A 13,281-nucleotide genomic window follows, 5' to 3' on the forward strand; every position below is an offset into this window, starting at 1 on the left:
TTAGACCAGCCTCAGACGAAGAGCCCTGTGCTGGGAAGCGGGAGGTGGACCAACCCACTCCGAGTCCTGTGATTGTGGATGCCGCCCTTCATCTCTCTAGGCTTGCTTCACCCGTTTGGGAAATAATATCTGACTTTTTTTAGGTTAGGGGACACTTGCTTATGCTGACACTCAGGAAGATTCTCGTTCACAGTAATAACAACAGCCCCCTTGGGAGTCCGTCAGGCATGCAACTGTATCTCCGTGATCTCAAGAGCAGCATCTCACAGAGGAGGACGTTTGTGCTTACAGGAGTGAAACGACTCACCCGAGGCGGCGCAGGCAGAAAGCGAGAGCCCAGGACTCGGACAGGCGTCCCCAACGGCAGGCACAAACCAACCACCTTAGCACAGGACACCTGGCCCGAGACGGTGTGGCAGCCAGTAAACCTGGGGGCTCGGATCTGACCCAGACCTCAGCGTCCACACTCAGGAAGTTGTGAGGCGGGAGGTGGACCCACAGGGAGGGGTCTGAACTGACGCCACGCACAGCAAACAGATCATGTGGGTGGGAAGCCGGGGGGCTGGCTTGGTTGTCTGGGGCTGGCTTGGGGGGTATGTGTGCATCCTTCACGGCTCCATGAGTTGCTATCAACCCCAAAGGACTGACCCATGGAGAACTGTTCTCAGTAAAGCCGACTCCACGCCCCCGAGACCCATTGCTCTAGGAAGCTCCCTGGGTGACCCTTCTCTACATCCATCCCAGGATCCTGGGCATTCCCTGCCTTGGCTGAATCCTAAATCAAACAAACCCAAAGGAACTCGTCTTTCTTGTGGTTGTCTCCATGAGAGAAGTAGTGCATCTCTAGATATGTGCTGTGCAGTACAGTAGCTAAGAGCCACGTGGCTTTTTAAATTTCACTTAAATCGATTGAAATGAAACAAAATTAAAAATTCAGCTCCTCAGTCTCACCAGCCACATTTCAAATGCTCAGTAGTCACACAAGCCTGGCAGTTACTGCACTGAATAGCACACACGGAACCTCCCCATTGCCACAGGAAGTTCCGTCAGACAGCCCCGCTCCAGAGCTTTTCTAGGTGATCAAAATAGATAGACACACATAGGAATAAACAGAAATAGGGCTGATGGTTATTTTATTTTACTTCTCTTAAGTAACCAGTGATACAACTTTTTCTTTTCTTTTTTTTTTTTGCGGTACACGGGCCTCTCACTGTTGTGGCCTCTCCCATTGCGGAGCACAGGCTCCGGACGCGCAGGCTCAGCGGCCATGGCTCACAGGCCCAGCCGCTCCACGGCATGTGGGATCTTCCCGGACCGGGGCACGAACCCATGTCCCCTGCATCGGCAGGCGGACTCTCAACCACTGCGCCACCAGGGAAGCCCGATACAGCTTTTAATAGTAACTGTTTAGATTTGACAGTTCTAAATATTTACCAAACAAAATTATACAATCCAAAATATGTAACACTGGCATTAAGAATAGCTCACTAATTATGGAATTGTATGCTTTTAAAAGTATATAAAAACACGTTTGGAAAAACTGAGTACGTGTTCTTGAATGCTTCAGTTTTGTCCTATTCCCATTTTGTTTCATACCTTTTGCAGAAAAATCAAGCTTGATTTTATATATCCTCAACAGTTTCTCAAACTGTTTCAAAACCTAAGATGAGACTACATAGGTTACACACACACACACTCCACTGAATATCCTCTTGCTAGATGTTGCTTGACGTAAGGATTATTATTCTTGGGTCTCAAGTTCTATGAGTCAGTTGACTGCTATACTGAAATGAACTGCCAAATCCATCATTTTCAGTGAAATCTTTTATCAAATATATAGACCATCTTCTTAGAAAGCCTGTAAAGTTGGCTGACTGGAAAATAGACAATCTGTGCTTTTCTCCCTCAGGAGAACTAAGAAAGCAGCTGTCCTGCTTTGTAAAAAAATTCTGTTTTTGTTGGTTAGCATATTTTGAGAGTTTCTTCAATTTACCTATATTCCTGTAATTGCAAATTTGCAAATCCCTCTTCCGAGCTTGCCAGCCCTGCTGTGACAAAGAACGGCATTGACTAGTGCATCTGTTAAGTTTTGTACTGATGTTTTGGGCATGGAAACATCATAGCGCCTGTGTTGAAAATGCAATGACTTCTGAAATGCAGCGTCACTTATTAAGCGAATAAATTGTTGGACGATTTGGGCCCAGAAGTGTGTTGAGCTCCAGGACATGCAGAGCAGAGCACCAGGGTGCACAGAAGGAAGAGCCTTGTAGGACTGGCTCTCAACCTGCGATGTGTAAGCATCCCCCCTTTGAAGGCTAGTTTTCAAATACTACCTTCAAGGGTATGAAGAATGAGTAAGTCGGGGCTTCCCTGGTGGCACAGTGGTTAAGAATCCACCTGCCAACTGCAGGGGACACGGGTTCGAGCCCTGGTCCAGGAAGATCCCACATGCTGCAGAGCAACTAAGCCTGTGAGCCACAACTACTGAGCCCGCACAACACAACTACTGAGCTCGCACACCTAGAGCCTGTGCTCCACAACAAGAGAAGCCACCGCAATGAGAAGCCTGTGCACCACAACGAAGAGCAGCCCCTGCTCGCCGCAACTAGAGAAAGCCCGCACGCAGCAACGAAGACCCAATGCAGCCAAAAAAAAAAAAAAAAAGAATAAGTCAATACACCCATTAGCAGCAGCACTAATAATAATACTAATGCAAAATAACATTCAAGTAGGTCTGTGCAAAGCGCTACATGCTAAACCCTTCCTGTGTCCCATATCACCAGGCTGTGTGGTGGGTTTCTAGGTCATGCTCATTTCATAAAACCAGGACACAGAGGTTCAGAGAGGTTGTGTAATGCACCCCAAAGCCGGCAATCGGAAATGATGTGAAGCCAGGTGGTCTGTGTCCAGAGCCCGTGTTCCCAATCATTTTATTCATGAAGACTACGTAGCCATTGATTGACATCTTCCCTCTTACAATCATAAACCTATTTTTACTCCAATAGAAATGGTAGCTATGGTCAACACTGCTGACTCAAGCCCTGTCACTCTGGTAGGTCTGCAGGTAGAGGCAGGCACACTGAGGCCGATAGGTTTTCTTTCCCAAACCTCTTCAACCCAGGGGGGCTTCCTGGAGGAAGTCAGTAAGAGCTGGTCAGTAACTAGAGGGGAAACCAAGTCTGAGAGATGGAAGAAACCATCTTCACACCAACAGCAGGGTGGGATAGAGTGAAATAAGCTTCACTTTTCAAAAATGAAAAGACCTCTCAGGATTTGTCACCTGTCCCAGAACTAAAGCAATGACCTAAACGCAGAGCGATGGCTTTTGAATGAGAACAGCCTGAACCAGGGCCGGCTCTGCTTCTCACCCCGGGTGGAGCCTGTTTACAAGGTTAAGTTTGTTGAGGGTGGGAGGGCTGAGAGGAAGCCCCTGTCCCAGGACAACCTTCCCACGGGGTGGAAACATTCAGAGGGAGCGAGGTCCCTGGGGTAGCGCTGGGGGCTGCGAGACCAGTGTTTTCACTTAACTTCAGTCATAAACTCTGGATTCAGATGTTTCAAAAATACCTAGATTTTCACTTGAAGACAAGCCAGATTCTCCTGTGCATCCACATCTGTGAAGTATTTGGTCACTGGTCTGGGACAGCAGCCGCCTTTGTCCCAAAGCCTCCTCAGGGGGCAAAGCGCCTCTGTGTCCTTTATTGCAGGATGCGCTGCTTCTTACACTGGATCTTGAACTGACAAAGACAGAGTGTCTTTAATAATCATTTTTTGATCTTTAAAATAGGTTATGTTCTCATAGCTTCAAACATTCCTAAAGAAAAGTGACCAAATCAATGCAGTGATTTGGAAGGGTACACACCCGTGGAAATGACATCCTACTCTGCTGAGTCACCAGATGCAGCTTGGCTCCAGCCTCCAGGCAGTCCCTAGAACCCGCAGGAGTCCTGCTCAATACCTGACTATTGCTCTTCTTTCCTGACCTTTCTGGACTGCAAGCAACAGGATGAGGAGGTTGGTGTGTGTACTGGGGGCGGGGGGTGAGGTGACCGCCAGCCTATATCGTAGGAACCGCGCTCCCTGTGTAATCACGTCCGTGTTCTTGTCCTGGCACCACTGAACCAGCCTGAGGGTCAGACACACAGTCAACCACCTTCGAGGCCCTCATCCTCTGGGCGTCCCCACCGACGACTTCAGACCTGGGCAACGGAGAAGGAAGGTGGAGGTACGTACAGTGAGAGAGGAGGGGCGAGGGTGTGCTGTGTACATGCACGTGTGGGTGTGAGTAGCACGTCCCACGGCCGGAGATGGTGGGTGTGGATAGACAGATGATGCGTGGCCGGACCACCGCCTTGCCTGTGGAATATTCTGGAAGGTTCACAGATAGGTCACGTACAGGAAAAGCACCAGACTAGTCTCTACGATGCCAAGCAGGAGGTCTGGCTGGACTTTTCCCCTCTCACTGAATTGTCTCTACATCCATTAGACTGCCATCCAGCACGACATACGCGGTGCACGACAGTGGAACGGCCCTGCTGGAAGGGGCAGAAGTTCAACTGACCTTGACGAATTAGAAAATAACCCCCCAAAAAAGCGACAAGTGCCACAGTAATTAGTGCAAGGCAGCACACCACAAACCAGAATCATCCAACAGGGCACAGGCAGCAGCAAAGCCAGTGGGGTCCTAGGCCTGATGAGATCTTAATGCCCTTAGTTATGTCAGAACGATGTCGGGATTTGGTCAGAGCTGAACGGCGTGGTTCTCAAACTCAAGTGTGCATCAGAACCCTCTGGGAGGCTTGTTAAAAGTCAGACTGCAGGGCCTCACGTCCCAAGTTTCTGAGTCAGTAGGTCTGGGCTGAGGCCTGAGATGCTGCATTTTACCATGTTCCCAGGAGATGCTGATGCTTCTGGTTGGGCCCCCTGCTTGAAGGCCCATGGCCACTCGGCCAGCAGATGCAGAGGGTAATCAGTCGTTCTGCCCAAGAAGTTCCACATTTAGTGGGCCACTGGAGCCCAGTTTTGATTACTAGAGTTGAAGAGGCTGCAGAGAAATGGTAGATGACATGGAAAAAAGGCTCAAAAGGAAAAGGATCAAAAGGATATAAAATGAAATCAATCCGGAAAAATGATTTAAGTCGTTGGGATAACACTGTTTGAAGAAGAAGAGAATGCCGTTTAATGGATATTTGCAATGTATAAATGTCGACTGTGACCAGGGCCTTCTCTGCATCTCCAGGGCTGGGCCAAGGTAAGCAGAATTAGAGTGTCATAAGGAAGACTGTGATTAGGGATATTAAAATGCTGCTAAGCTTTGAGGGTAAGTGTGGGACTCTAGTTTCCAAAGATACCCTGACTTGGAAGATTTAGATTCGCTATAGAAGATTCCACTCTGTAAATTTCCTTCCGATTGTCAGATTCTATAGCATCCAAGAATAAATCTGCCCCTATTTCAAAAGGATCCTGGAAGGAGTAAGGATAGAGTTGGATCAAACCAATTTTCCCTTAGGTTTTAGCTCAGTAACCTAGACTTCTGTTACCTTTCAGAGAATGCCATTAAGATGTTCTTTTTTCCTTTTAAAATACACTACTTGTAACTGTAGTCAATTACTAGGGAAATCTGTGCCCTAGGAAGTGCTTTCATTTCTGCTCCAAACTTATTTTCAATTGAAAATTTGTTCCCTGGTGCTTTGATGCTATTATTTGAATTTTTATGAGTAAAAAATTCTTAGATTTCTTCTGTAAATATTTTATACTGTGGAGATATTTAAGTTATCTATCAAAATCCACTTTAACTATGTACTTTAACATACTTCTATCGGAAAAAAAAATACTCTTACGTCCTTGGGCCGAAAAGAAGTACAGTGGATGTAATGACCATCATAACTGTTAACATTAATAGCATTTTTAATGCTGAAAATAACAGAAGATTACAGATAAATGTCAAAAATCTAGGTGAGATATTTAAAATTTCTCTGATTTGCCTGGCTAGAAAAGGGTTGCTCTAGGATCAGTTCAGTTGAATTGTAGGACACAGAGAACAAAAGTTTTCATCTCAGTTATTTCAAGATGAAATCATGCAGGCACACACAGCCCCCCAAATACAAACCCCATGTGTCATAGGGAAAACTATCCTTCTTGAAAATATGGAGATGAAAGCCTTTGTTGCTATGTATACTCATGTATATATTGCATTGTTATATTAAGTTCTGAAAGAATTACCCTAAGGTAACGGTAATCCGAATTTCAAAAAGTGAGAACACTAACAAGGAAAAAGTCTTTACTAGATCCTGAGAAATTCTAGGAAAAGTTCAAAGTTCATATCCATTAAACACAGACTAGTTACCTTTTAACTTCTGACAAGAATAAACACTTTAAATATATATAATATATATTTAATATATTATAATTTAAATGTGTATTGTATTTTATTGGTATTGTATATTATATAATTATATTTATATAACTTAAGTGTGTATTTATATTATAATTATTATTAAAAAAATTATTTATCCTTATCAGAGGTTTATATATATATACTTTTTTTAAAGAATGCTAAAGGCGTGACAATTAGCCTTGTGACTCAAAGTACTGGCTACACACTGTCAGCATCACCATCAGCATCACCTGGAAACTTGCTAGAACTTTAGCAACGCCCCAGACCTCCTGAAGCAGAATCTGCATTTTTTTTTTTTTTTTTTTTTTTTTTTTTTGCGGTACGCGGGCCTCTCACTGTTGTGGCCTCTCCCGTTGAGGAGCACAGGCTCCGGACGCGCAGGCTCAGCGGCCATGGCTCACGGGCCCAGCCGCTCCGCGGCACGTGGGATCTTCCCGGACCGGGGCACGAACCCGCGTCCCCTGCATCGGCAGGCGGACTCTCAACCACTGCGCCACCAGGGAAGCCCAGAATCTGCATTTTAATAAGAATCTCAGATGATCTGTATGCCTTTTAAATATTTCAATTTTGAGGATCCCTAGTCGAAATTACCAGTAATTTTTTCTGCATTGTTTGCCAGAGGCCAGTAGATCTGTTTGCTAATTCCAACCATGTTTTTACTTCCTTGATGTATATAAACTACGTTTGAGGATTCTAAAAGTTCCAACCAGATTTTAAAATTCCAACCAGATATCAAAACCATCCAATAATTATTCCATTTTTTAAAGGGGACAAGAAAGCAGTCTGTTCCTTCATTACACCAGGCATATAATCAAAGTGGAAACATAAACGTTGTTTAATAAAACACCATCGCAGTCACTTACTTAATATGTATTTTAAATTTGAAATGGTAAGTTGTCCTAATTTCATATGATGTATATACTATCATGAAATAAAGTTAATCATTATTTTAATAATGGAGTAAGTAGTTCTCTAAAAACAAAAAGTTTACGACGTCGCCAAAATACTTTTATTTATTTCTCATTTTCTATTTTACACGTGTTTAAATCCTGCTTTAAATTCTGGAGGACTCCAAGACTGTTCCTGCCTGCCAAGTCAGTGGAGGAATTTTCCCCTACTGAACATGACTGTTCCCTTTAGGCCTCTGGGAAAGGAGGTGCTCTTCCCATCACCCCCTCTGTCTCCAGGTACCAAGAGGGAAGACAGCTCCCTTTACCGCCAAGAAACAAACGTGACTGAGACAAAGAAACAGTTACAGGGATAAAAGGAAACAAAACCCAGGATAGCCACTACCTGGATAATTAGCCTTGACTAAGGATTCTGGTAAAGTAACTGAACTTCATTGTTACAGGATAACTCTTTCTACTGGAAATAATACAAATATCTTGGTAGCTGAAAGTTTTAATCAAATGGAGTAAAAGATTACCTGCTAACCTTAGGACTGTTGGAAATATGATTGTTTTCTATGATGTTTTTAGTCCTGTTGCAAAGTTCACATTCTTGAACGTATATATGCATATATAGATGTATACACGCACACATACACAAACGTACACACATATATCAAGACGTGCACATTTCTTAATCATTAACCCCACAGAAACAGAGAAGCTTTGAGGAAATCACATAAACATCCAGAAATCTTCACAACTGAAAGTGAACAGTAAGAACATGTTACAGTTGAATGAAAAAATCTCAGCTGAAATCAGATGTTTTAAGAACAGGAGGCAAAAGCGGCCATTTAGCTAATATTTATAAGGCCATTATATACTGATGTAAGTATATAACAGGAAGTTTATACCGATGTAAGTATATAACAGGAAGTTTAAAATAGTAAAGGAAGGGAAAATCTCTGCACAATAAGGGTGCCCTCACCTCTTTGCATTAAAATATTGCCATGTGCCTCTGGGGGATGGCCTTGGCGCCAAACGGGGGAAATGCTTAGGGAAGAAGAGAACTGAATATAATAAAAGCAGGCCTCGTTCCTGTAGGTAGGACCACGTCGATACTCACAAACCATGTAATCTTATTTTATTTTTTTAAAACACTTACTGTTGTCTAATAGAATGTCCTTTTATTTTATTTTACTTTATTTTATTTTATTTTTTTATTTTCTGTCTGCACCACGTGGCATGTTGGATCTTAGTTCCCCGATCAGGGATTGAACCTGCGCCCCTGCATTGGAAGCACGTAGTCTTAACCACTGGACCGCCAGGGAAGTCCCCCACGTAATTTTAAACAGGAAGCTTTATGTCTTAATTGTAGGACTAAAACCTTAGTGACATTAACATATTACATATCATTTCCCTCATATCCAGGTAGGCATCAAAGTTAGTCCCGTGCAGGGAAGGAGACAGGCATAGACTCCGGAAACCCTGGATTCATATCCTTCCTTTACCCTTGAAGCTCTGTGGCCTCGGACAAATTTCTTAGCCTCTCTGAGCCTCAGTTTTCTTAGCTATAAATGTGTGTTTTTGTGAATACAGCAACAGAGCAGGTAACGCGCCCAGCATGGGGCCCGGCACACAACACGTGGTGAAAAACCGTACTTATTATGATCATTATAATTACTATTAGCGATATGCAAATGGCAACCACCATTTCTACAAAAACACATTTATTGCTTTCAAACCTCATTATGGATATTTCCCAGCTCTCGTCAAAACCAACTGACCTTAGTCATTTCTCCCGTGGAGATGCTATTAACTTTCAAGTGATTAAAAACAAACAACACTCATCACATTCAACCTACCAACTCCATCACATGTTGAAGAATTTGGGGGTTTTTTGTGTTTTTTTTTTTGCGGTTCGCGGGCCTCTCACTGCTGTGGCCTCTCCTGTTGCGGAGCACAGGCTCCGGACGCGCAGGCTCAGCGGCCATGGACCACGGCCCCAGCCGCTCCGCGGCATGTGGGATCCTCCCGCACCGGGGCACGAACCCGTGTCCCCTGCATCGGCAGGCGGACTCTAAACCACTGCGCCACCAGGGAAGCCCTGAAGAATTTTTTAAAGGTTGAGATGGGTCATCCAGTTCTGTGGACTGAAAATCCTTTCCCACTTCTGAAATGTTTCAACCCTTCTCCTCTACCGTAAGTGACATAAGAGAGGAGGCACGGATTCAAGTGTAGGATCGATTCACACTCGCGCTGCACTGGGAGGTGCTCTGGAGAGAGGGCTTCAGCACGCAGGCTGCCAGAATGGACCTCAGACCACCGTGGGCACAATGTTTGGGAGGGACCAATGAGGTTAACTGATTACAGATGATTCCCCAAGGACCCTGAAATACTGGTCTTCCAACATCTGAATGGGTTAAGTTGATGGGCTGCCCAGAAATTCTCCCACTGGTTGTATAGACACAGCTATAAGTACACTGCAAGTGGAGGGAAGGTATCTGTGTCCAAAACATCTGTCTGTGCTAACAGAAATGACGATCAAACACAGTCATTATACGGTATGTTTAAAATTAATTCTTCTGTATCATTTCCTTGCTCTCTGAAAACAGGCAATATAGTTTTTATTGAATTTAAGTTGCTTTCTGGTGAAAAGAAAGAAAAGGGGCTCAAATTTAACTTTTCATGAACAGCCATGTGGTCATTCTGCTTGCAAACTTACATAATGTAGCTGATATACATCACAATCAGATATGTATATTATTTACTCACAACTTAATCAGTAAAGTGGGAGACCCCTTGGTCTACAGTACGTAATACTATTTATCTCAACCAAGAATAACTATTAATACATTCTTAGATATAGAGAAATGGGACAAGTGATGCTTTTCATATTTTGTGATATAGCTTTACATTAATTATTTTTTGGAATATACTAAAATCAATTTAATCCACTTTGAATACTGTTATTAATTTTTTTCTTTTGTTTCCTGAACAGAGACTGTAGCTTAAAAAACTACTGTGGTGTACCTAACCAATCCTACTTCATATGTAAATCACAACATATTTCATTTTAGAAGGACACATGGAAAAACCATACTGAAAAGTGACTCACTTGATTCCGGATTTACATAGCAACATTTGAAACTAGTGGTCTAGCTGACACAGGCAGCCATGCAGAAAGAATTACAACCATCCTAGGAGTACCAAAATAATTTTTGTGAACAGTAATTGCTGAAAGTAAAGAAAGAATGAAAAAGAATGGGTTCATGGTTTCAGTGTTGGTAACTTATTACTGAGTTCATGTTAATAAAATCATGTCCCTTCCAAACGTAAATCACGTAAACTATTTCCACTGGCTTCAGAGTGATTGTATTGTTAGATACATGCAGCACTGAAAATCTACCTTGATGTTAAAAAAAAAAAAAAAAAAAAGGTCTGGAAAAAGTAATGTCTCCATTCTCCTCAATAACTCAGTTTTATTTTAAAGTCCAGGTAGAAACTCTGGGACCAATTTACTTTTTATAATTTCATGGCCATGTCATACCCCTTCCTTTCCCCCCCCGCACTACCAATCTTCCAAACAATATGAAACAAAAACCCTACCTCCAAATAAAATACTTAAAAAAAAAAAAAAACCACCCCAAACAAAACGAAATTGTATTGAGCAAAGAACTCAATTGTTTTCAAAGGGTGAAAACACTGGTAACATGATTTTCACTTCAATCACTTAACTTATCTAAATAAATGCTTCAAAGTGCTCCTGTGGCTTCAGAGAGAATCCAACAGAAAGAATTTAAGGAGAGCATCTCAACCGCTTGGCCAGGCAGTGGGAGAGCTTGGTAATGCAGGCTCCTAAGTGGAGGGCCGCTACACGTCGCTGGGTGACGGCGCTCTCTGCGAGAGGCTGGACGGGATGCAGCCGCAGCAGATGAGGCAGAGCGCTTTCTGGATCTCTTGGTTTCTGAAAGCATATATGACAGGATTGATGATGGAGTTGTAGGTGGCGGGCAGGAGGGTGGCATAGGTGTAGATGGAGGGGTAGGTGTAATCAGCTATCAAGGAATAGAGGGTGAAAGGCATCCAGCAAGCAGCAAAGGTCCCCAGGATGATGGCCAGGGTCGAGACCCCCTTCCGGGTGGTCACGTAGTGCGAGGTGGCCAGGAAGTGGTGCTGCAGGGCTATCTGGTGGGCGTGCCTCATCACGATCTTACAGATCTGGATGTAGAGCTGAAGCATGAGCGCAAACATAAAGAGGAAGGAGATGGAGAGGATGGCGGCGTTGTTCTTGGTGAGGGGTCTGACCACGCTGCAGGTGGACTCGTCTTGGAGGCAGTTCCAGCCCAGGATGGGCAGCAGTCCCAGGCAGATAGACGTCCCCCAGAGCATGATAAGCATGACATAGGTAAACGTGACTGTCCTCTCCGAGTGGTAGGTCAGAGCGTAATACAGGGAGAGGTAGCGGTCAACAGTGATAGCCAGCAAGCTGCAGACAGAAGCTGAGAAAGAGGCGACAATCAGTCCAATGGTGACCAGCTTGGTGGCTTCTGACTGCAGCAGGTAGGCGAAAACGAAATTGACGATGAGTCCAATGCCGGCCAGCAGGTCTGCAAGCGCCAGGCTGCCTATGAGCAGGAACATGGGCGCCCGCAGGCTGGGGTTATGGAAGATGATAAGGACCACGATGGCATTTTCACAGGAGATGAGGGTTCCCGAGGTACACAAGACAATGTCCCACGGGTTGACAACCAGCTCTGGCTCTGGTTCCACGCCAGGAACCTGGGAAGAGACAGCAGCCGAGACGTTCCCCGCAGCTCCGGCATCTAAATAATCCCGAGGCAGCCCGCTTACATTGACCTTCAGGTCTTCATTCATTTTAACCCCCGTCCTCTTCAACGAAAAGACAGTCTGTTTAATGTTGAGATACAGCAGGGTGACAATCTAACATCACGCAAAACCCACACGAACAGAAAGCCAGCCCCTACTCAGATACTGCCCCCAAATGCCACAGCTTCCTGAATTACAGACTGAGAGGGAATAAAACAAAAGCCAAAGTCTCCGTGGCTTAAAACCCACCACAACCAAAAAAATGCCCTTTGGCGCTGGGGGGAACACAGGATGGGATTTGCACACACGAGCGTGAGCGGGGCGGGCACACGCGGGACCGCGGCGGCCGGTTTGCTAAAGTGCTGGGGACACACGTGAAAATCCGTCTCGCGTGCTGCAAAAGGAGCCTGGCACCGGGGCTGCCGCTGGGGGACCGCGCCACGGCGACAGGTCGCGAGCCGGGGCCGCCCTCCTCGGTGGAATGTTCAAAACTCCCCCCCCCAACAGCCGCCCGGCGCGCGTGCACACACTCACACCCCGGCCAGAACAAAGAGGGGTCCGGCCTCCCCCGTGCGCACGGGGCAGTCGCGGCAGGGCCACGAAAGGCGGGCGCGCGCGATGGAGGTGTGGACAGACACAGAGACAGACAGACGCCCATGCACCACGGCCGCTGCCCTGGCGGCGGGGGCGCGGCGGACGCGAGGGGACTCACGGGGCGCCGCGACAGGCTGCCCGCGGGGACGGAGGCATCGCGGGGGTCACCTTGGCGCGCCCAGGCCGGGGGGCTCCTCCGCTGCTCCCGAGGCGCGCGGGCGACCCGTGTGGCCTGTCGGCGCAGGGCCCGCGGGGCGAGGGGCGGCTGCCGCGCTCGGTGCTCGGCCGGGAGGGCGGGGGCGCGCTCCGCGCCAGGTGAGCGGCGGCGGCAGGTGAGCTGCGCGCTCTGCTCGCGCGCCCGGCTCTCCCCGCCCGGCCGCCCGGCCGCCCGCTCGCGGCACGCGCGCGCGCCCCCGCCCCGTGCCCGCCCGCGCGCGCCGCCGCCGCCGCCGCCGCCGCCGGAGCCCCGAGAGGCCGGCGCGCGCCCCAGGGGTCGGGGCTGCGCGGGGCGCGGGGCGGCGAGAGCCCCCCAGCGCCCTGCGGGAGCGAGACGACCCGGAGGCGGGGAAGTGC

The 13,281-nt window shown here is 46.6% G+C and overlaps 1 protein-coding gene across 2 annotated transcripts; it reads right to left on the reverse strand.

Moving 5' to 3' along the window:
• Positions 1-9,886: 9,886 nt before the first annotated feature.
• On the reverse strand, positions 9,887-13,001 carry GPR12 (G protein-coupled receptor 12). Of its 2 annotated transcripts, none has more exons than XM_030882128.2 (2): positions 12,877-13,001; positions 9,887-12,177 (listed from the first exon to the last, which is right to left on the reverse strand). In XM_030882128.2, the coding sequence occupies exon 2, from the start codon at positions 12,160-12,162 to the stop codon at positions 11,158-11,160; it is 1,005 nt and encodes a 334-aa protein (XP_030737988.2). In that variant the 5' UTR covers positions 12,163-12,177; positions 12,877-13,001; the 3' UTR covers positions 9,887-11,157. The 2 variants fall into 2 exon arrangements, with proteins under 2 accessions (XP_030737988.2, XP_060144062.1); XM_060288079.1 differs by having other exon boundaries at positions 12,827-12,979.
• Between the last annotated feature and the right edge of the window lie 280 nt (positions 13,002-13,281).

The sequence above is a fragment of the Globicephala melas genome, chromosome 18, assembly GCF_963455315.2.
Source record: "Globicephala melas chromosome 18, mGloMel1.2, whole genome shotgun sequence".
NCBI classification, from domain to species: Eukaryota; Metazoa; Chordata; class Mammalia; order Artiodactyla; family Delphinidae; genus Globicephala; species Globicephala melas.